Raw genomic sequence first — 22,510 nt, 5'->3', positions numbered from 1 at the left:
AATGCCACCTTCTGTGTGGTCTTAGCTCCATTCTGTGTGATATGAGAGTGCCATGGGATTCATATGTATAGGAGAAGTTCAGATTTGCATTTAAATTCACAAAAATTTCGCAAAATTACTGTAGGTAAGAGTCTTCATCATTTATAAGTGGTGTAGCTTCCTTTGTGAGATTACACTTAATATACAGGAAATTTTTCTACCTATCAGTCAATTTGAGAACAACTAAACTATACGGTCTCATACCCTTTTAACTGATAGCTCCCAGGTTTCCCCACCTCTAACCCTGAAGTTCATTCTAGAAGTACCGAGTCTTATAGTACAATTCTTGTTGACTTTATGCAGTAGTTTGGGATAAAAACTTTATCCATACACAACTGACAATTATGGTGTTGGTAATAATTCTATTTTAACGTGTGACTTACAGAGTACAGGCAAAACCAAGTATCACCCCATCACAAGATGCATAAGACAATAAATAACATTAAAAGAATATGAAAACTCTAACTGGTAAATCAATTTTTCTTAACCAAAATCTCAACTTGCAGTACGCAAAAGTCTGCCTTGGCCAAGAGAAGGAAGCTCTTTGGCTAGACAGAACTCACTGGGAAGCAGAAAGGTCAAATTAGGCAAGTATAGCTTGTGAGTATCTACAGCTCTCCTTCCAAATATTTTATTTAATATTTACCCCCCCTTTATATTTTTTTTCCAAGGAACAGATAATTCATTACTGAAAGTGCAGAGTCAGGCATGAAAGGCTCCATGTTTTGCATAGTTATTCCAGTATCATTCTTGGCTACCCACCAAAATCCCAACATTGTTACATAGTATACTGTCATGATAATGTATGATACACTCGGGTTTTTTTTAAATAGTGTTTGATCTTCACATACATGTAAAGAAATACAAAAGTGGTACAGCAATATGTACACATGACAGTTATCAAAAGAGTTCATGTTTTCAATGAGATTAAAATAATGCTCTATTGTTTAGTACTTAATCATTGTCGGGAAAAATTGAAAGAGAAGTTTACTAATAATAGCCTTCCACAATGCACAGTTCAGGACTTGAAATCAAACTAGCTTGAGCAGAAAATGCATTCTGCCCTTTGGGGAGAAAAAGAATCCAGAAGAGCATTTTACAATGACCCATCTGGCAATTTCACAAGCAAGGTCCATCTGTCTTAAATTCAAGAATGATCATAATAGTAGAAAGCACTGGGGAATTTCTGGTTTTAGAAAGTAAACATGGGGGATATAAAGTTTTGGTTTTTTGGGGTTTTTTTGTTTTTTTTTTTTTTTTTTTTTTAAATCTAGACTAAATCAACTCATATTTCCTACTACATTTACACAAACAATGTTGGAAAAGGGCATTTATAGGTATACAGCGATGATTAGGTAGTGCAGCACAGCAGGAACAAGTTTGCAGAGCAACGCAGTTGGTGCTGTTCAGTTTACACAGTCTAAGAATGGTCTGTGAGGCAAGTCAAAGCAAAGTCAGGTGGGGACAATGGGGACAGTTTCTTCAAAAGTGGGTTCTTGATCTGAATGTTAGGGTAGATTCACCCAGAAGTGCATTCACGCACATATATACAGATATGGCCTTTATAATAATGAACCCCAACATCTTATAACCCACCCATAACACATGAATTCTCTAATAGAATGAAAGTACAAAGAAACATTTTTTTCTTGTTTTAAAATGCAAGAGTTTGCAAAACAACATTAAATTTGATTATTAGAAAAAATGGAGCAGAGTTTTGAAGTAATATTGGATTATACCATTATGGCCTTGGAAATAAGAGTTTCTTTTCATTGCAGCTAGTTATTTAAGAAATTTCTGAAACAATCCCATCATTTCAAAACAAATGATCTTAGAAAGAAGCACTTTTTTTAAGACTTCCTTTACTGAATTTCTCATGGAATTCCATACTGGCATCCTAGTATTTCTAAAATTATTAACAGGAGAGTTGGAACCTGAAAATATGGCATTCAACATACCACGCGTTATCTATTTTAAAGAAACATTGTGTAATCTAAACAGTAATCACTATATTTTCTAAAAGCTGTTTATCCTTATTTTAAGGTCTTGTCTTTTTAAAATGGAAACTTTTCAAGGTAAAGCTAATAGAACAGGTTATTAAACTGAAATGCGGCTATGAGGTGTTATTACATGATGCATTAACTTCAGTCTTTTGACCTACCTATTTCATTACATTAATATCCACACCTTCATTACAAAATTCAACCACAGCTCTTCAAGAACAGTGCCTTGCTAAGGGAAGTCAGAAATTATCTTATATGGATTTTCTACTTGGGCATATTATGGAAAGTATGATTCATTTCCAGCTCCATTGACTAGCCTGCAGGCCTGTCAAAATGCTTAGATTCAGGAAGATAAACTGTACTTACAATTTGGGCAGAACTAAATCCCACTGCAGAGATATTTTTCTTCTCATCTTTTTATAAACTTAGATAGTCTAGTTAAATTCTCTTAGCAGCTAAATTATCAAAGTCTGATTTTCCCTAACTCTGTATTCTACAGTTCATATACAGTGCTCAATAACAGACACCACAAATCCCTGCCCTTCCTTCAACTAAGGCGCTAACAACTGTATGACTTTTCTTACCCAGCTGTCTGGTTTTATGACACTACCTATTTCTGAAATGCTTAGCACTTTGTCAGATTTTGCAGAAACCGGCTAAAAGAAGAGAAGCTTTCCTTCCTTAGGAAGTTATGGTAAAAATTAAATACAGTAGGGCTTTACAACACTGAAGAAACACCTACAACCAAATTCACCTTGCCATTCCCATACTGTTTTCCTGACCCAGCCATCACATATACAGAATTTGTTGATTTGGAGCTCACTTAAGCTCAGAGAAAAGACATTGCTGTGCAACAATGTCATTGATATTGTAGTCAATTCTAATTAAACAAAAATATATCCTTTGTTGGTATTGGCAATTCTTTTAGCCATTTTTTTATTTCATCGGTGATTTTTCCCAACAACCCAAAGAAGTTTTTCTAAATCTATGCAGTGTGGTACATTAAAGGATCTAGTATGATAAAAATTTGCATTTTTGTTCACATTAATTAATGCATAACACAGAAGCAAGAATAATATAAATTTTCATTTTACCATTCACCACCTAATGAAAATTTACATAGGCTAATAAAATTATTTTTAAAATAAACCAAAATCCCAACAAAGTTAAACTTTTAGATGAAAAATAACCTACTAATGATTTAACTTTATGAGAGAATCACGCTAAAAGCAGCATTTAGTATTTGTAATTCCAGGCTTGACAGCTAACACTAGCACTTTAATTCATCATATGAGGGTCAATGCACTATAAAAAAAATCCTCTAGAAAGCAGGCAGATACAGCAACCACTTTATGGCTGGAGAAAAAAAACAACAAATGAATGCTGCATTTGAGGTCACAGTTGTGGGAGGCCAGACCTGTGCTTTGATTATGTGGCCACATTACCTCCACATTAAGAATATATTATCCCCTTATTACAGGCAAACAGTTTATTTGGATAATTGAGACAGATGGAGGCAGCAGCTATAGCTGTCTCCCTCCTTTTCTAACTATATGCATTCCCAATAGCAATTAAACAGCATGTTATTTCTCATTAGTGAAATAACTTTAATGATTTAAATGTTAATCTGAATTTAACTTTAATTGCCATGCAACCCTGATCATGGAGTTACTAAAATAAAGAAATTACAGATTCAGAAAGAACCATCTTAAGTCATCTGGTGTAGCAGTTATACAAAATCAGAGTGCTAATGAGAAAGATTTACACAAAGATCACCCCCTTTCAGGTGAATCCTGATGCTGCCCTCCACAGCAAATTAACTGTTCACTTGGGGAATAAATCTGGAAATTTAACCCTAAGCGTGACAAAAGTCTATTCTTCCAAGGCTGTTGGTCCTCAGAGGGATGTCCAGCAACTTTAATTGCTCTGGTCGATAATTTCTGTAACTTTTTCAAATCTGAATTTCTCCAACTTCAAAGTTCCACACAGGCAATGATCCCCAGAAAAGAAATAGTGTTCAAATAGAGATTAATTCAGAAAAATACTGTGCGTTCTGTATTGTACAAATCAGAGTGTACTATAACGAATTTGTAAGTGCTAAGGGACACCTCCCCGCCCCCCCAGCTTTCTCTGTTTATATCAAAGCACCAACCTGCTACTTTTACAGCAATAGTAGGAGACCTTGACCCAGTTAGACAAAGTTTCAATCACTGGAGCAGGAAGCAACAGCCCTTTTTTAGAAAAAGGAATGCTATGTGTCCTTATGTATCTGCAGTTGTGCATATTATAAAGGAACAACGATGTATTGTGAAATTGTGGAAGTATGCAGATTTCATCTGCATATTTCTTACAAATACAGTTTGGATTTCAAGTTTTGTTTTTGTTTCAAAAGCAGACTTGAAGGGATCAAAACTTTATTTAAAATAGAGTGGAACTCTACAATAAATTATGCACAAAGATGCAATAAAAAAATTAATTATTCTATGTGTTACCTTGGGTTTGGTTCTCTCTAATTTTTCATGTTGCACAGAATTAAACTGCCTTAATAAAAATCTACCACATCAACGCTACTAACTTTACTAACTAAACTTATCTCCTCTCCACCCCCCAGGATGACCAGTAAATTTAACAAGATTTCTTCCCAAAATCCCAAACTAATGGCCTTTCTCACTTGTAATTTTTATTTTTTTATTTACACAGAATAGACAGAATGGACACTGCACTGGAACAATACCCTGTGGACAGACTTAAAATTCCCTAGTTCAATCTTTTCAAAGCAGAGTAACATACTCTGAAGCCTTTTTTCTGTCCTCTCATTGGGCTGCACCTTTTTGAAACTAAGCTTTAAATAAGCAGAAGTAGTTATGCAAAAATCTTAAAAGTGCAAAATGAGCAGTTAGTAGCCACGGCTACTAGTAAGTTTCAGTTTAATTTGAGAGAAATTAAACTGAAAGTCATAAACCACAAATTCATTTTATGATACTATGAATACATTGTAAATGAACAGCCAGAAGTCAAGCAACTGAAGACAATATAATTCTGAAATCCAAGAGCATTGTCTCTGTGTTAGAAAAGCAGTATTACAACGGTACTAACTGATACAGGGTATCATTTTGGAGTTTAATTTCTTTCACCGACACCTCAACCTGTGCATAATTTTACAGCTATTTTTTAAATAAGAGAAAAAAATATAATCCATAGCTCACAAAATCACAACACATTAACGAGGTTATTATTTTAGATTTCTATGAGCTATTAAGTAGTAGAGTTTGCTCCATATACTGGACTGAGGCTCAATACACAAAAACAAAGAGGTCAGAAATATTTTCTGCTTAATCCATCAGAACCCATCACAGGCAAATTACACTTTTACTATGTATCAAGAAGCACTAAACTGTAATCCTGAAAAGTAAATTTCTAAAGTGATTAAAAAAGAATTCATCCAAAACAAGATTTTAGAATGGATTTAAGTGAGAACTCCATAATACATGTATATACATATAAACACACTATAAACATGTCATAGAAAAAAGACCCCAAAACGAAACCAAGAACCAGTAAGGCACAAGTTCCAACTCCATATCTTACCCAAAAATACTGTTCCTGCTCCCTAGTTCTTACCCCTTAACTTTCTGCCAGAAATCTCTGTTTCATTCTACCAGGGAATACTGGGGATAAAGTGTGGATTGCGATGATATAACACGTACATCAAGGGAAAAAACATTTGGCACACATCCATGGTCCTGTAAGAGTCAGCCTGAAAAGAAACCCTACTTATGGATGTTGAAGGTATGTGTGGGGTTCTTTTACACAACTGGCTTTATAGACAGAGAAAAAACATCAGATCTCTTTCACATCTTCAGTAAAGCACATGATGTGGCTTCACACAAAATTAGTGAAGTGGGAAACGAGGTCAGTGTAAGAATTTATACAATGGGAAAAGGACAGACTAACAGAGATGTATCAAACAGGTCTTGTTAAAATGAGAAACTTCATGCTAGGTATAGATCAAGAGTAGTACCATGTGAGTCAGTCTTTAATTGTATTCAGTGTTACCAGTTCTTTTGTGAGCAGTCAAGACTGAATCACTTTAATGCCAGAACTTGCCAGGAGAGGTATTTCCAATAGATACATAAGTACTATTTATTGCACAAATTTTACAAATACTCAGTGCAACCATGCAAAATGAGTACGGATAACGGTACAGGCACTTAGGAATGATGTAGTTAAACTTAAGTGATTATAGAGAAAAATCTGAGATGACAACCACAAGAACGGTTACTTTTTAAGAGAAGATTAAAAGATCCAGTTCTAAGAGAAGATTAAAAGATCCAGTTCTGGAGTCTTACAAAAAGACCAAGAACATATAAAACTGGTTAATACATTTATATATCACAGTGACTGAAAACTGACAGGAAGGTCACTTAAGAGGAAAAGACAACACACATTATCTATTATAGGGATGGAAATTATCAGGCTTTGACCTATCAGAGAAATTAGGCTTTGAAATAGCCCTGCAGTCCTAGTAGAATCTAAAACAAACAAACAAACAAAAACCAAAACCACAAACCAAAAAACTCCCCAAACACAAACTCACAAACTTTCCTAATTTTGAAACAGGGCTTGATCAGCTTTTGAAATAATAACATAACAAGTCTTTTCCCTTATATGAAAACCATTTTCTCCTTCTTTAAGGATACACAAAGTATATATGTCAATTTTTTTAAACAAATCAAAGTACCAAATTTGACACAATTCCAATGGAATTTTCTTGTTATTCGCTTTTACAAAAGACCTATATTTGGCTATCTAGTAGCTTATCTTGTGTGCTGCTCGGAGACTCTAGCTGTTAATACTGCTGACTTGTGGCTTCCCGAGTAAGAAGCCAGAAGATCCGAAAGTATTGTATTCCAAGATAGCAGGCTACAGTTCTTCAGCAGGTATAACTTCCAAGTTTTCCAGTATTGGTACGGCCAACCAGGCAAGCTGCCTGGAAGATTCGAGTTCCACATGGATTTTGTTTAGAGGATATTACTACGAAATACAGGAACTGGAAATTGAGATGCAGAAGAAAAAACAAAAAAACCAAAACAAGACCAACTTTGAACATTTAAATACCTCATGTGAAATGGATCTACTTTTTATATTGATCTATATTTGTCATCAAAACCCACTGTGTACATACTATCCATTTCATCAGGTGGCTGGAAATCTGATGCAGACTTTTTCTCTCCTGGGACTGCACTCTCCTGAACATTTAATGTTTACTATTCTTAAACGTGTACTACATTCTTCTTTTTTATTTTTTTTTATTTTTTTTATTTTTATTTCATTCATTTTCAATATATCCATTATTTGGTATGCAGTGTAGTAGCTTCTTCATGAATATGTATTAGAGAAAATTCTCTGAATATTCTATTTGCATTGCTCCAAAGTCAGAACAGTCAAAAAAAGAGATTCTGGATGTGGTGTGCACATTGTTTACCCTTTTACAAAACCTTAATTGGCAGTCAGGTATAATAAAAAGTCCTAGTCCAGGCAACTGAGATGTGAAACTGTAAAACAGCTAGATAAAAACGCAGCACATTTCAACATGTATGTATACCTGAAGGCCAAACACCAAATGACTTCAAAGTGCAGTAATCCCCCAGAAACATATTGCTTACAGTGTCTTATTGTCATTACAAAATGAAAATTGTATTTTATAAGAGAGATTTATACCAATAAAGTCTTTAGTTATTAACACAGGTATATCAATGGCCGCTACTTTAAAGCTCCGTTTGAATCAAGTGATCTGAAGCCACCACAAAACAAATTAAAATTAAATAAAAATAAATTTACAACTGTTACTGTGACATTACAAGTGGAAAATATTCACATACTACTTGATAATCATTACACATACTACTAAAAACTAGTATTAGAAATATTTTGTTACATTGACTTTTTGCTTTAAGAGATCTTAAAGGGCATAATTTCCCTCTATCAACTATAAAGCTACACTTATTTTCAAACCATGTAAGGCTGTTTCTCCCCTTAAACCTGTAGGCTGTTTGGCAGCTGTGTTAAATTTTATTCTGTTTTGGACCAACTTAAAAGTCTTTACATTCATAAAAATGTATCATCTTCTGATTAAAATACAGTTTTGTTTGTACGTTTCCAGTCAACTTTCTAAGTTGCCTTTCAGACTGCAACCTTCTGAAGCAGAAAACCAACCTTCACATGTGCCTAGCACAGCAAAAATCTAACCAAGTACTTGTGAGTGCTGTCAGAAGTATATAACTGTATTTCACTTTTTATTAAAAAAACAAGAAAACCCAAAACAACTCAATAAACTAAAAAGCACCACAAAAACTTTTCCATAAGTGGACATGACCACCCAATTTTTTCCCCTCTTTCCATCTCAAAGAAAATGAATACATTGGATTGACTAGATGCACAAACATATAGACCATTAGAACAAGTGAGGAATGGACTGAATTTGCCTTTGAAGCTATTACTTCCTTTCACAGATTACTTCCTCTTTAAATTCTTTTATATTATAGAGCCAGTTATTTTGCAGTTTTCACACTTATTTCTCTGAAATTTTGTTGGTATCTTATACCAAAATTACATAGAATTACTGAATTGCAACAATTAAACAACATATTTTGTGATTACTGAGATTTAGTTAACCTAAAACTTAAAAAAAACAATTTACTCTTCCACTAATAATATTCTATGCACAGTGTAAAGGAAGTGGTAAAAGAAAATTACGAAAAAAAACCCCAAAAAATGCAAGCAAACCACAACAACCCAGTAACTTACCCGCAAGGCTTCAATTACAAGGTCTCGTGCTTCTAGTTCTCCTTCCATTACACTCAAAAGCATCCGCAATTCTGGCTTGCTCAAGTTATCCACATCAAACTCTCTTTTCTGTAAGAAACAAAACACTGATGAACACAATAACTAACTGATTGCAATAGTTAATGGAGATTTGAAAGATAAACTTATCAGCATCCTAATTATGGGTTTCTCAAATATCTCTAACTGTAAAAAGTTGAGGTGGCTTTATTTGTAATATATACAGTCAAAATTAATAGCAAATAGTTTGATTCTTTTTATTGAAAGTGAAGAAATTAAAAGCCCACCAGTATGACACTGTTACAAATCCTACATCGTTGCAAGGAATTGATCCTACAAAATCTTGTGAATGATAAGGGTGAAATGTTAAAGAAACGAACTTTGTGACTAACAGTTCCCATATGCAGCCTCACAGAGACCAAAACAGTTCAGCAGATCCAAAATAGCACATCAGGGATGAAGGGAAGAGAGGGTGAAAAGAACCTAGACCACAGCACACCTCTTCCGGTGTAACCTGTGCCTCACTTGCAAATAACTACCATGTCATCACAGTATACTGGGCTGAATGTGAATTTTTGAAGCACAACTTGTGAAAAGACATGAAATCTTATCTATATGCTGTCTTTGCAGTCCCATTTGTTTGGCTGGAGGGTACAGTTCAGGTTTAAGAGGCACTGACAAACAACAGTTCAACAACAATATCTTCTCACACCAGTTACCAAGATCACTGCGAGTCTGACTTCCACTCCTAGCAAGACAGTAGAAGGAGTTTAGACTGACAAATAAGATCACTGAGTGCATGCATAAACACTGTCTGCTGGGAATACTAGTATGGCTTGTAAAACCAAATCCACCTCACAAACTGCCACAGTTCTGTAACAACGTCAATAGATACATAGGTAAAGGGGATCCACTGGACACTAATATATTTGAATTTTCTAGAAGTATTGGACAAGGTTCTATACCAAATATTATTACAGAAACTCCTTTCCAACAGAATTGTATGAAAAGACACTTCAGGGATAGGCAGCAAACACTATGGGTAACAAACACTTTTCAAGATGGAGACAGGTAAGCAGTGGGGTGCCTCTGGGACCAGTTTTATTCGACTTCTTCATCAATAACCCAGAAAAAGGATAGAGAAGTGGCAGGGGTATCTGCCTCATGTGGGAGTTGGCACATAATTCCTCACTTACAAGGTTATCACCCTCATTTTGCCACTATATAAACACTGATAATGAAACCCACATCTCAAGTACTGCATAAAGTCCTAATCCAAAGGTATAGAATTGGCCAACTAAAAGAATGAAGAGAGATGGACTAACTACTATATGACGAAAGCCCACAAGGCTGGAAGTCTTAATTTTGGAGGTGGGGTGGGGGAAATGTTATTAACATTTACAAAAATCACAAATGTAATAGATAAGATTAATACAAATCTCTTGTTCATCAATATCCACAATGCTAACACAAGTAGACGCTTGGTGAAATTAGAAGGGGATCATTTTAAGGGAGAGAAAACAACATTTATTCCACATACCAGATTCAGCTGACCAGCTTGATTTCCAATACATTATTCCCTGCAAGGGAAATGCTATGGTCCTCGCTGTGATGTGTCTCCTAGCAAAGCCCTGAGATGCAGACCCTCAGCTACCTTCAGTATGAAGTAATCAGTTGCCAAATTAGCTGAACTGTGTATCTGGATATACCATCTATTTTCCCTAAAGGATGTAAAATGTAAGAGTTCAGCTACCCAGGAGCTTAACTTGAGCACCAGAAAATCCAATAAAAATTAAAGCAAGTACCATTTCAGCTTTATCAATGCAAGAAGAGGGCAAAATAGTTGTTCTTCCCTCAGGCTAGAAGGCCATAGATCAAAACTACCCAAAAGCTATAACTGTATTAGATTTACTCTGTGTTCCATTATTACTTTGTAGTTAAAACACACAGAGGTGCACAAATGGCTAGTGAGAATTGTATGCCAGAACTTTAGAACTTCAGCTATTTGCATTCAATGAATATTGGATTGAGCTGCTTCATTTATGTGAACAGCATGGATCAACAACCAGAGCAATAATTCCTATTAAGTGTAACTGTTTCAGGGACAGGACCATCCACTCGAATATTTCTACACTGAACAATAGCTATCATCTATTTTTGCTGCCTGGGTCAGCTATTTCTCTAATCCAAGAGATACCTCTTACCCTTCATGCCAATGGACCACGAAAAACAACTAAAAGGCTATTTCCTAACATACCCCTCACAATTCTTCTATACAGTGCTCACCAATCTATGGACATGTATAACGTGAAAAGTTACTAAACGTACACAGTTCCTCACATAATCTAGTGACAGTAGACTACATTTTACCTTACAGGCTGCAGCAGATTTCACTCTCAGTACTTCTAACTAATAAATTTAATTCAGTCAGATAGGAGGACCCACTTATGCACCCTCCTTCTTCTACAAACCACTTCATAATATCTAATAGCTCAAGGACAGCAGCTGATTTATTCATATAACTTCCTTTATAATAGAGAAAAACTGTCTCCATTTTTCAGATGGAAAACTGATGCAAAGATATGAAGTATTTTTTTCCAAACCACACAAAAATCAAGTAGTGTACAACACAATTTTCGGTAACAGTCTTTTAAGTCTCTGTTCACTGGTTTAACCACTACATTAGCTTCCTTTCTAAAATATGCTTGCCTCCTCTGACAAAAAAGGCACCCAAGGTTTCCGATAGACAGGGACAAAGTTAAGAGTATCCACAAAAGCACGCTGCAAAAAACATGAGCCTACTCTTTTCTCCAAGTCAGTAAATTCAACTTGTCAGGAGGTATAACACAGGGCAGTTATTAGTCAAAACACTGACTGTACATCACAGTTGAAACTTCATTTCTGCAGTCTTCCACAAGACATAAATGAAAACGCTCTTACATTCTTAACAAACCAGAGGCATTCTTCAACATATGTGATGCAGTGATGAGCTTTTTTAACTAAGCATCTGATCAAGCAATTAAAGTAAATTTTGTTCAAGCACGCACCCTGAACTAGAACACGTGAAAAGACAGCAACAACAAGCAATTAGAAGTGTTCTCTTGTAATATATAGTTAGATATAAATAAACAAAAAAAAAAATGTTAATAGAAAGACATACCAACAAGACACACAGCTTAGTTTTTATATTTTCGATTTTAAAACTTGAAATATGAACTAGCAAACCCACTTCACATATGAACAGCTCTAGCATATCAGACTAAAAGCCACTTAGCTGAGCATCCTGTCTCCAAAAGCAGCAAATAATGGATGCCTTGAAATCAGTACCAAAGCAGGACAAGCACATAATGATATTTCCCAGAAATACTCTCCCAGCCTCCAGCAATTTTCAGTTTATGCACCTTCTGAGCCAGAAATTGTGATTTTGCAGATAATAGCTCTTGGCTGACATACCTGTTGTGAAGTTGCCCCATTGAGTTTTGAAGTTCTAGGTAATTTTAGCATCCACAACATTCCACCACATTCCACAGCATGACTACATATTTTACAAAGAACCATCACCTTTGCCATCAATCTGCCATCGGCTATTTTTATTTGATGCCTTCTTAGTCACTAAACACAGAAAACCTAATCTATTATTATCCCACACTCCATGCTACACACTCTACCAGACAAGTCTTCACATACACATGAGGAATAAACAAAATTTCCCAAAACTGATATCCAAAATCAACCAGAAAAGACACAATCAGAAAACATAAAATAAAGAACGTTAGAGCTTTTCAGGTTGAAAGAGAAAAGAAGTCTATCTTGGGGCAGAAGTACCTGCCATCCATTTATAGAAGAGATGGTGTACAGCAAATGGCATCAATCAGATGTGCATCATTATTTTACCATTAAATAAAAATACAACCCATCGTTTTTCAAGTCTTGTTTATGAATAATTTTATGCCCACTGAGGCTTTCTTATCATAACTTTATTTGACAAATTCCAAAACTTTAATGACCACTTTTTTACAGTACTTTAAGGACATCTTAGATTTGTTCACTATAGATAAGCAACCTCGAATCCCCTCACACAGGGTAAGAGTGTGCATGGCAGTTGCTGACAAAGCTACCACACCTTCTCCCCACGCGTGTGTCCGAATCAGTACTCATGGAGCTACAATATAGCGGGAACAAAATACATGGTTTAAAGATTTAATATATTCTCAAGCATAGTGGTAAAAACATTTTTAAGATTTGGATAGATAAAGCATATGATGTAATAAAACTATCCTTCCTCTTAAACACTTCCCTGCCATCTTCTGGGGACAAAAATGTCAGTCATAGTAGGCTTGCCTGAAGTTCTCATTCAGATGGAGCGCTGTTTGCCTAAATCATAGAGAAAACTGTTGTTTAGCTCTAGAAAAGTAACCTTCCTAACATCTTCCAGCAGAGCAATAAGTCTTAGATCTCCAGACAATAAAGACTGCATTAGTAGCTCATGGCTTATGTGTCATCTGGGGTTTAGCTACAATACCTCTGGTAAAGTGCCAAGCTGTAACAATTTAACCAACAATTTAACAACTATGTAACCGAGCCATCCGTTATATTGGTTTTATAACGGAGATACATGAATATGTTGCTCCAGGGTGAAATTTGGCATACACAACCAAAACACAAGAGAATTTTTTTCTCTACCTCTTTTGGATTTTAAAATGTCTGGTTTATTTGATTTATAAGAACAAAGTACCTGAAAAAGACTACAACTTCAGTCCTCTATGTCTCTAAAACTCCCCATATTATTTTTCCAGATCAGTTTTGTAAGGGGTGTGTGTTGCCTGGCAGCAAGTGCACTGACAATAAAGCAAACAGCTAATTAGCTAAAACTCATTCAACTACCTGTGTATGCATCACAAAGAGTACAGGCAAAATGATAACCTGCATTGATAAAGATTAAAAGAAGCTCTACCATGACCCAAAAAGAACACAAAAGCATCTCTTCTGAACAAGAGAAGGATTATTTAGGACAGCAGTGACCAAACTGGGCAGGCATTTTTCCACCTCCGTCATCTTTGGACCCAAAGACAGAAAGAACATGAAATCTGAAGGTCACCAAGAGGCACAGGAACAGAAGGGACTCTTTCCCACGTGCATAGCTCTTTAGAGCAGAGATGGTGAAAGTCTTTAGGGTTACATTTATTCCACCACCCTCCCACAAAACAAAACAAAAAAATTCTTGTGAGACAGTGCTAACACTTTGATTTTGCTGACCTAGACCAGTTGATAGCACAGGCAACTTCAGGGACTAAGAGTGCTGGAGTGCTGTTCATTGTGCCACCACATCAGCTGTTACAAACTCTGCTGCCTGCAGCAGAAGTCTGGAGAGGTAAAGGGTAAGAGCCACAGCTTCGTGCTTTCCTTAAGCAGAACAAAGACAAAAAACAAGGTAGCTGTGGATTAATCACAAATGACCACGGAAAACAAGCTCATTTCTGCTCAGAAAGCAGCTATATAGCCTTTTTAAAGATGGAGCTGGGTAATAACACAGCACTTGGGAAAGAACCTGTGGAGCATAACTGAGGGCTAAAGTGGAAAGACGGGGGGGAGAAGTATAAAAATGGTGTACAGGAAAACACAAAGGGAAAAGCTGCCAAAAAAAAAAAAAGGAAAAAAAAAGAAGCCTTTCAAAAGGGAAGGGAAAGGTACATATCTACATTTGTTACACATTTTATATCAAGTTCCATTAAATACACACAAGAATCCTCTTGAGGATTCACAAAGCAGACTTACAAGATGAGGTTCTAAAACCAAAAAGGTTTGATCAGGCTATATGAAATAAACTTTTAATATCATGATGGCCTCACATCTGTCAGACCCATGAAACAACTACCAGGGAAACACAACCACAATTCATATATTTTGCAACCTCAAGTAGGTCCCCCAGGTACAACTCATCTGACCAAGTACAAAGATCTGTTTTGACTAATTCTATTTAGTTGCCTACATAGAAGCATCTAATGCAATTTGAAACATCTGGGGGGTCAGAGATATCTATTTGGGACAGGTAGATATGATACAGGACCTAGGACATCCATGCCATCTGGACTGGTAGCAGGCGGCCAGCTGGGATACCCCAGAGTATCACATAGTGGCTACTAAAAAGGAAGCCCTCAAGACCTAAAGGCAGGTGTGAGCTATGTAAAGTAGGTATCTAAGGTCCCTATATTTTCAATGGAGAACTGATCAACCTTGTCAAAACAGCCAAGAAAGCTATTCGGCTAACCAGCCACCAGAACTGTTTTGCTCATGGCTCCACTGACTCTATTGGTCAGATTTCCACTGACCATAATAGGATATCAAACACTATGCACACATGTAGACACCTAAATTTAAGTGTCTTGAACCCCATCCATACCTCCAAGAGTCAGCTACCTAAGTCACTTCACTCAAAACCAGAGCAGCTCACAAAGCTGTTCCTAAAACCAGTTATTCCTTCTAACCACTTACTTCACCAACTATAAAAGGAAGCTTCAAGACCTAGCTCAACATAAACATGGGTATGTGGTCAAATGAATCCTAACCTTTTTCTAATAAAGAAAACACTGCAAACAGAATGAGTATTAAAAGAAGTGGTTATAATAACCATAGAGTATTCACGAATACTTCAGGGAAAACCACAATTTATTACTTTGGCTGCGGAAGGCTTGTTCTTTAGTTTGAAACTAGGGTAAGAGTCTGTGGCCACATGCATCTCCCAAAATTATCTGACGCAAAAAATACATGTCCATTTCCCACCCCATCCAAGATCAACTTAAGAAGATGTGACCTATAGGAATGTTCTTGGCAACAGAAACAAATATGAAGGCAGAGAATATCTTTCAAGGAAAAGCAACACCGTGGAACTTGCTCCTCAACCAAGACATGAGTTTCTTGCTGAAGAGAATATCAGCTGATGTTAACATCCAGGACTTATATAAAATTTCATACAGTTGTATCTGAGGGATCATGAGGGGACTGTAAATGCATTTAATTATTCCCATCCATTAGGTCAATGACTTTTATTGGATTATTCATCACATGAAGTTACCTGATTATTCTGCCCTCTTCTTCCCCAAGCACAGCTCCCTTGCATTCTGTTTTTTTCAAAGGTTTTCTTTAAAAGGTATGGGGGAGGTTTTGTTTAGTTGTTGTGGGTTTTTTTGGCTTGAGCTAACTGCAAAACTTTTAACAGCTTCAACATTAACCATAAATATACCTCAAAACTGGGAAATTTATTTTGGAAACAAAAAAAACCAGCCCCCGACCCCTCAAAAATTAGTAAGACACTGACCTTTGCACATACCCAGATATTGTCATAGCTGTTAAAACATTTTTGCAGTCTATTAACAGCCACAAAGGTACTTAGTCATTTTTTATTTCAGTGCAAGTTAGGTAACTAAGTTCTTTTTTTAATGGATCTAGGCCCACTACCCTTCAATAACCATGTTTAAACACTTACGTAAATTTAACAGGTAATTTCTATTCAGAAAGTTGCTTTCAGACAAGTCACTTCTAAGGCAAACAGTATATGATTAGATCCAGGTACAGGTACACATTGTTGAACCTATCTTAAGAAGTCTTCCAGAATTTTACACCTTAGAACCAAAAAACAATGACCAAAAAATATTTAATTCACATACCATAGAGGCAGTACCTCTTCCCTAAGCCTGCTTGATACCTTCCTGTTTACATATTCAAGGATTCCACAGGTATTGTAAATCAACTGATCCCTTTCTTGGGTAGGAGTGTCGGCAGAGGCAGACCTCAAACTGTTGGCTTCCTGAGCTCTTTCCTTCCCGTTCAAATTTGCATCTCTATTCTGATCTTGCTATATCACCTTTGAGGCCAAAGCAACGCTTACACAAATGAAGTCAAAGTGGTTGGGAAAAACAACAGGACGTACTGCATCCCACAGATTTGCACCTCCATGGCACTTTCACACATCCGGCTCACAGCATTGCCCCTCTGTACTTCACCTTTAGTGACAGGCAGTGTGACAAGTCCACATTTGGAAGAGAAAGGAACATTTACAAAGTGGACTACATTCAGTGGCTTTCTTTTCTCATTCTGCAGGACCTTCACAACAAGAGAAGAGAGGCTGTGCTGCAGGTTGTGGAGTAGAAGGCACAGAAAAAGCAATGCTGTAGTTTAAGTCAGGGGGAGAAGAGTCAGAAAGGAAGTTTGAAGTATATCACTGCAAGATGGATCGAGACCAATCTCTCATCACAGAGGAGCAGCAGGACTGAACCAGACAGAACTGTGCTGTCTCTGCACCTCATCTACATGTTGAAACTACACAACAGCATCATGCACCTGACTGCATGAAAACAACTTCTCTGAACAATAACGCTACACTGAGAACTTGTATTCAGATGAAGACAGTGGTATTTAACAGAAGTCCTTTTGCAAGTGACCATTTTCCAGGACGTAATCCCTAATAAGAGATCCCTAATAAGCTTTTCAAGGCTTATGGTCTCATTTTCTGCTACTTGCAATATTTTTCAGATATGGATCTTTCCAACTGATCTAAATCAGCCTGTATAATTGGTCTGATCACACCATTATTTAGCATTTCATTATATAGACCAGAATGGCAGTTCTACTACAAGCGTTCTTGCAGATCGATATAATGTGAACATACCACCAAGCTAAGCATAAAATCCTCCACAACGTCACCACAAAGTGATATGTAATTACTCTCAATTTATCAATTTTTTAAAATATTGACAGGTTTTTTCCGTAGTGCAACTTTTTTGCACTGTTACATGACCCTCAGCAGCCCAGACTGATCCTTTTGGGTATGCACACATCATTCTCAATGAATTTTTGACCGATGAAGACAGCAGCAAAATCCCTACTCACTTTAGAGGAGTCAAGATTCCACTCTACCATCATCCTTTACACGTACAGCTTTACAGACAGCGGAAGATACTGTCTTTCAGACAAAAATAATGTTTATCCTTTTGATCACTGGTCAAGCAAAAATCAAACACAGAAATATTGCTGAATAATTTTAACAAACTTTGTGTTTGATATAACAGGCTTTTCATAGGATTTTTTAAAGCTACACTGGAGCTGTAACGTGTGACAAGCCAGCTCTCTATGCACAGCAGGCTGATGTTCAATGCTTCAACAAAAAGACTGTCAAATTGGATTATTTCTTGCTATTATATAATCATTATTGGTAGACATTATGCAGATGGCAGGCATTCAAAGATGTTTAAAATACACACACATGTTTTCTCACAATTCTAGTCCAAATTGCACCAACACGATTTCACTGGCTTCAGTGCAATCAAGCTGTGGAGGTATGAAAAGGGACCAGAACCACTCCCCTGCCATTTTTCCTTGTCATCCTTACCACAATAAAAATTACCAATATTTTGTGGGAAAAAAGTGGTGGGCTTACCAAATGCTGTGCTCCGTCCAAGGAAACTCAGAATGACAAGATTATAGGCTTTGCTCCTACATGTAACATACTATAGAACAGTCTAGGCTTTTTCAGTGAAATTCACTGGTGAATGCAAAACAAGGAGGGAGAGAGGCACTTTTAATCCTTTTCTACAGTGCTTCTAAAAGCAGCAAAAAAAGTCCTTCTTTCCAGTGATGTTACTGATAGCGTACCAAGATGCAATAACAGCATTTAGTATCAAGAAACCCTACTGCACCATCCTGTCTTATACATCTCCTGCTTACACTATAAAATTTACACATTAACATATTACTATTACAAATACTGTGTGTACAGTTTTTTACTGCACCATTTGTACAATCAGGATTCTGAGAACTAAAAAAGAAAAAAACCCTAAATTTGTACTGAAAATAATATTTTGTTATTAGTTGAAGTTTAGCGTGATTTAAAAGATAGTCATCTGGATGCTTTCCATCATCCTAAAAGTAAGATGATCCAATTCGTAATACTGTACCTTGAGCTTAAAGATAGAAAAAAAAGACGTTCATGTAAACCCTCCAAAAGGAATATTGGAGTATTGTATAAATACTTTTAAAAATCTTTTCATGGCACAGAGGAGTTCTTTTTACTTTCCTGCACAAGAGATAAAATCAAATCAACAATACAACATTTATATGGCAAGGAAAAAAAAAAGATGAAAGGGAATATTAAATATTTCATCATAGAATAGTTTGAGTTGGAAGGGACCTAATGACTGAAGGCAAATTAAAAATAACAGCAATTATTTAGAAAATATTTTTAATTGCTTAAGTATAGCTATTACTTTTGTTAGGGAGCAACACACAGGTTACTTCCTAGCACCTCTTCAGTTTTCAAAAAATATTTTAATAGCGATGTGCAGTGTAGGGTTATCACTCCTACATTCCACAATCAGAACGCTAAATTGCATGAGTGGCTTACACTGTGCTGCCTAACAGGACAATACTGGAGTGCTACGTGATTACGAGCTACTTGTTTAAGTTATTAGAACTGAACCTTAAGGCAGTAATAATATGAGTATGCTAAAGAATTCAGTATAAATATTTTTTTACTCATTACTAGGGCTTTAAAGTATTTAATAGTTTGCTTTTATGAATTCTTACCTTAATATTAATTTATGTCATGATTACATCATTGCTTAAAAAGACAGTGATGTTATATTCAATGTGTAAGGTGTACTTTTTTTAAATAAAACTCAATTTCCACGACAATGAAGAAATTAAAACACGCAAGGAAGACTAAGAACACAGTTGGAACAGGGTTTCAGTTAAGAATTAGTGCCTGTTTGAAAGAAAACAAAATAATAATAAAAAAAGTGCCAGGAAGAACCTCCATTAGCGTCCCCTCCCTTCAGGGGGTCATCACCCTCAGAAACGATCATAGAAGTGTCTAGGTTGGAAGGGACCTTTCAGATCATCGAGTCCAACCATAGCCGTGCACCACAGTGGTTTTACTGCCCTAAACTTCGCGTGTCCCTACGAGGCCGAGCACTTACAGCCTGATTTTGGACCTGGCCGCCCTTCTCTCACGCTGGCAGTCAACCAGGGAATTAACACCGGGATGATTAGCCCCTGGTCTGTCCCCCTGGGCAGGTCTGACCACGCCGGGTCCGGGATGCGCCGGGCAAGGGAAAGGCTGAGAAGGGTCGCCCACCGCAGGGGCGAGGAGCCGGCGACCCACCGCAGGACAGGCCACCCGAGGGGACGGACCCCCGCTCCCCTGAGGGGGGTCAGGCCGGGGAGAGGAGCCCGCCGCTCGCCAAGCACCCGGCTGGCACCACACCACGTCCCTCCACCTCCCCCAGAGAAGACACGCCGGGATGGCGGGGTTTCTGCTCGGCTTTTGGGGGCATTTTAAGATAGGCAGACAGATCCTGCCCCTGAGGCGCCGGCCCGGGGAGGGGAGGTGTCCCAACACACCGGGGAAACGAGGCTGCCCCGCCGCCGAAAACGCCACACGGCGAGGAAAGGAGGAGAAAGCAAGGTCCTTGGCGAGACCGGCAAAGGGTTAAAGATCAACATTCCCGCCCCAGGTCTGACAGGTCCCACCGCCCCGGCCGCTGTCACCACCTCAGCCCGCCCGCAGAGACCGGGGCGCAACCGCCCTGGTCGCGGCAAGCGGCGGGAAAAGGGGTGTGAGAGAGGCGAGAGCGGGGAGCGGACGCCCCCCCCGCCCCGCTCCTCCTCCCTTGCCCCCTCACGGGCCAGCGGGAAGGAACAATGGGGGAGAGAACCCGCCACCCCCGTTGTGGGGAGGAGGGAGGCCGGCCGAGAGGGAAACCCCCGCGCCCCTCTCTCTTCTCCCCCCCCGGGGCGGGATGGGGCTCGGCTGCGGCGGGACGGCCGCAGCCGAGCCCCTTCCCGCCCCGGCGGGGGAGAAGGAGGGCGGAGGGACGGAGTGGGGGAGGCAGGTCTCCAGTTGCATCCCCACAGGGAGCCCTCCTCGCCCCGACCGGGTCGAACCCCCGCCGCTGAGCCGGTTACCGCTGCCGTGGCCGCCGAGTCCTCCCTCCCGCCGGAGCCCGGCTCGCCGCTCGCTCCCTCCGTCGCCATCTTCCCGCTGTAACGGCTCCGGCGCGGAGAGCGGCGCGGAGCCGAGTGGCGGCAGCCGCCGCCGCCGCCCGCCGCTTAACCCCCTCCCCGCCGGCCAGCGGGGAGGCTTAACCCCTCCGGCGCCGCGCTAGGCGGGGCTGCCGGAGCCGAGCCGCCCCCCTTCTCGCCGACCGAGGCGAGCGACTCCCGCCGGCGGGCCCTCGGGTTTCCCCAACCACCCCCCCACCTTCCCCGTCCGCCATGAGGCGGCCCGGAGCCAGGCGGAGGAGGGGGAGCGGGACCCCGCCGCGCAATGGTGGCTGAGGGGAGTGCCCGCGCTGCCCGGGCCCCACGCAGGCGGGCACCGCTCTCCTCCCTTCCCTCCCCCGTGGCTCAGGGGGAAGGAGAATGAAGGGGGAAAAAAAAAAAAGGTTTTTTACGGTGGGCTTAGCTCACCTGATGGGTGGGATCCTTAAACCAGCTGAAGCCTTTGAGGGAAGGGCATCTGTCTGCCCGTTCCTTCTGGGGGTGCTGACAGGAGTCGCTTCTCCTTTTCCCTCCCCTTCCCCCGTGGAGGGGCTGGGGGAGGACATTTCTGCCCCCAGACCTTGCTTACTGGCCTGTTTTCAAGGCAGGGTGGCTTCAGAGCCTGTGTGAGGGTGGACCTTCACCCAGGCCCAACATTTCAGTGCTTTTCAGCCCCAGCCCTGGAGCCCACCCTGGCCTGGGGCTGCCCTTTGCTGTACCAAAGCCAAAGCCTGTTCTAACTCCTCCAGAGGAAGGTGCGGGCTGCTGAGCTGAACCCGCTACCACACAGGCTAAACCTTCCCCCCCGGGAGCACCCCTCCATCTGTGCTGCTCTCTCTGCTTCCCAGGGGATGATCCTCAAAGTCTTGCCCCACTGCTTTCCCCCTGCAATGGGAACCTACCTGGTGAGCTACACACTGAAACCAAATCCAAATGTACACCCCTCTGGAACCAACCTACATCCATTACAGGCTGAATTTGCAACACCGTTTACTCTGCAGCTACCTACAACCTCCACCAGCATCAGGCTGCTCTGAGCCTTGCCCATCTCCTCCTTTCATAGGGCTGCTTCGTGTCCAGGTTCATGCTGAGCTCCCTTGGCATCGCGGCCCGACAGAAATGAGCCAATGCCTTCCCTTGATCAAAGACAGCGAATGTTCTGCTAAGCATGCTGTACCTAAGGATGTTAAGTAAAAATCTCCATGAACTTTTTCCCCTTTCCATTACCGAAAGGGAAACCAACGAGCGATTAGTAGAATAAACTCCCACTGTAATGTAAATGTATACTGAACAGAGCGTGCAGAAGGCCGTGTATAGGATCCATCACAGGGCACATAAAATCCAGTCAAACAGATGCTTTCTGGGTTTAGGGCTTGATTTTCTTTTTCCTTAAAAATCATCTAGCTCTCGTCCTACTCAAGCTTTACACTTTTTATAATTACAGTGAGCACTCACATCCTTTCCACCACCAAAGCTAAGAAATTCCATTGATGAGCCTAAGCCAACTTATTTTTCTCAGTTCCCAGAACTCTAATACCATTTAATTGGTTTTAGGATATGTTGTTGCTTGCTTACTTTATTGACAGCAAAGT

The 22,510-nt window shown here is 39.4% G+C and overlaps 1 protein-coding gene across 2 annotated transcripts in view; it reads right to left on the bottom strand.

Moving 5' to 3' along the window:
- CTTNBP2 (cortactin binding protein 2) overlaps positions 1-21,275 on the bottom strand; it is an 87,490-nt gene extending 66,215 nt beyond the window's left edge. The window contains exons 1-2 of one of the 2 annotated variants that reach the window (XM_074601592.1): positions 20,844-21,275; positions 8,850-8,957 (exon numbers count right to left, since the gene is read on the bottom strand). In XM_074601592.1, coding sequence (XP_074457693.1) covers positions 8,850-8,957; positions 20,844-20,912 — 177 coding nt within the window. In that variant the 5' untranslated portion in view covers positions 20,913-21,275. Of the gene's footprint in view, positions 1-8,849; positions 8,958-18,835; positions 18,955-20,843 lie in introns of those variants that run through there. The other variant, XM_074601675.1, reaches the window with a different exon arrangement.
- Between the last annotated feature and the right edge of the window lie 1,235 nt (positions 21,276-22,510).

The sequence above is a fragment of the Larus michahellis genome, chromosome 1, assembly GCF_964199755.1.
Source record: "Larus michahellis chromosome 1, bLarMic1.1, whole genome shotgun sequence".
Taxonomy (NCBI): Eukaryota; Metazoa; Chordata; class Aves; order Charadriiformes; family Laridae; genus Larus; species Larus michahellis.
The sequence above is the reverse complement of the archived record's forward strand: the minus strand, read 5'-3'. Positions and strand labels throughout refer to the sequence as shown.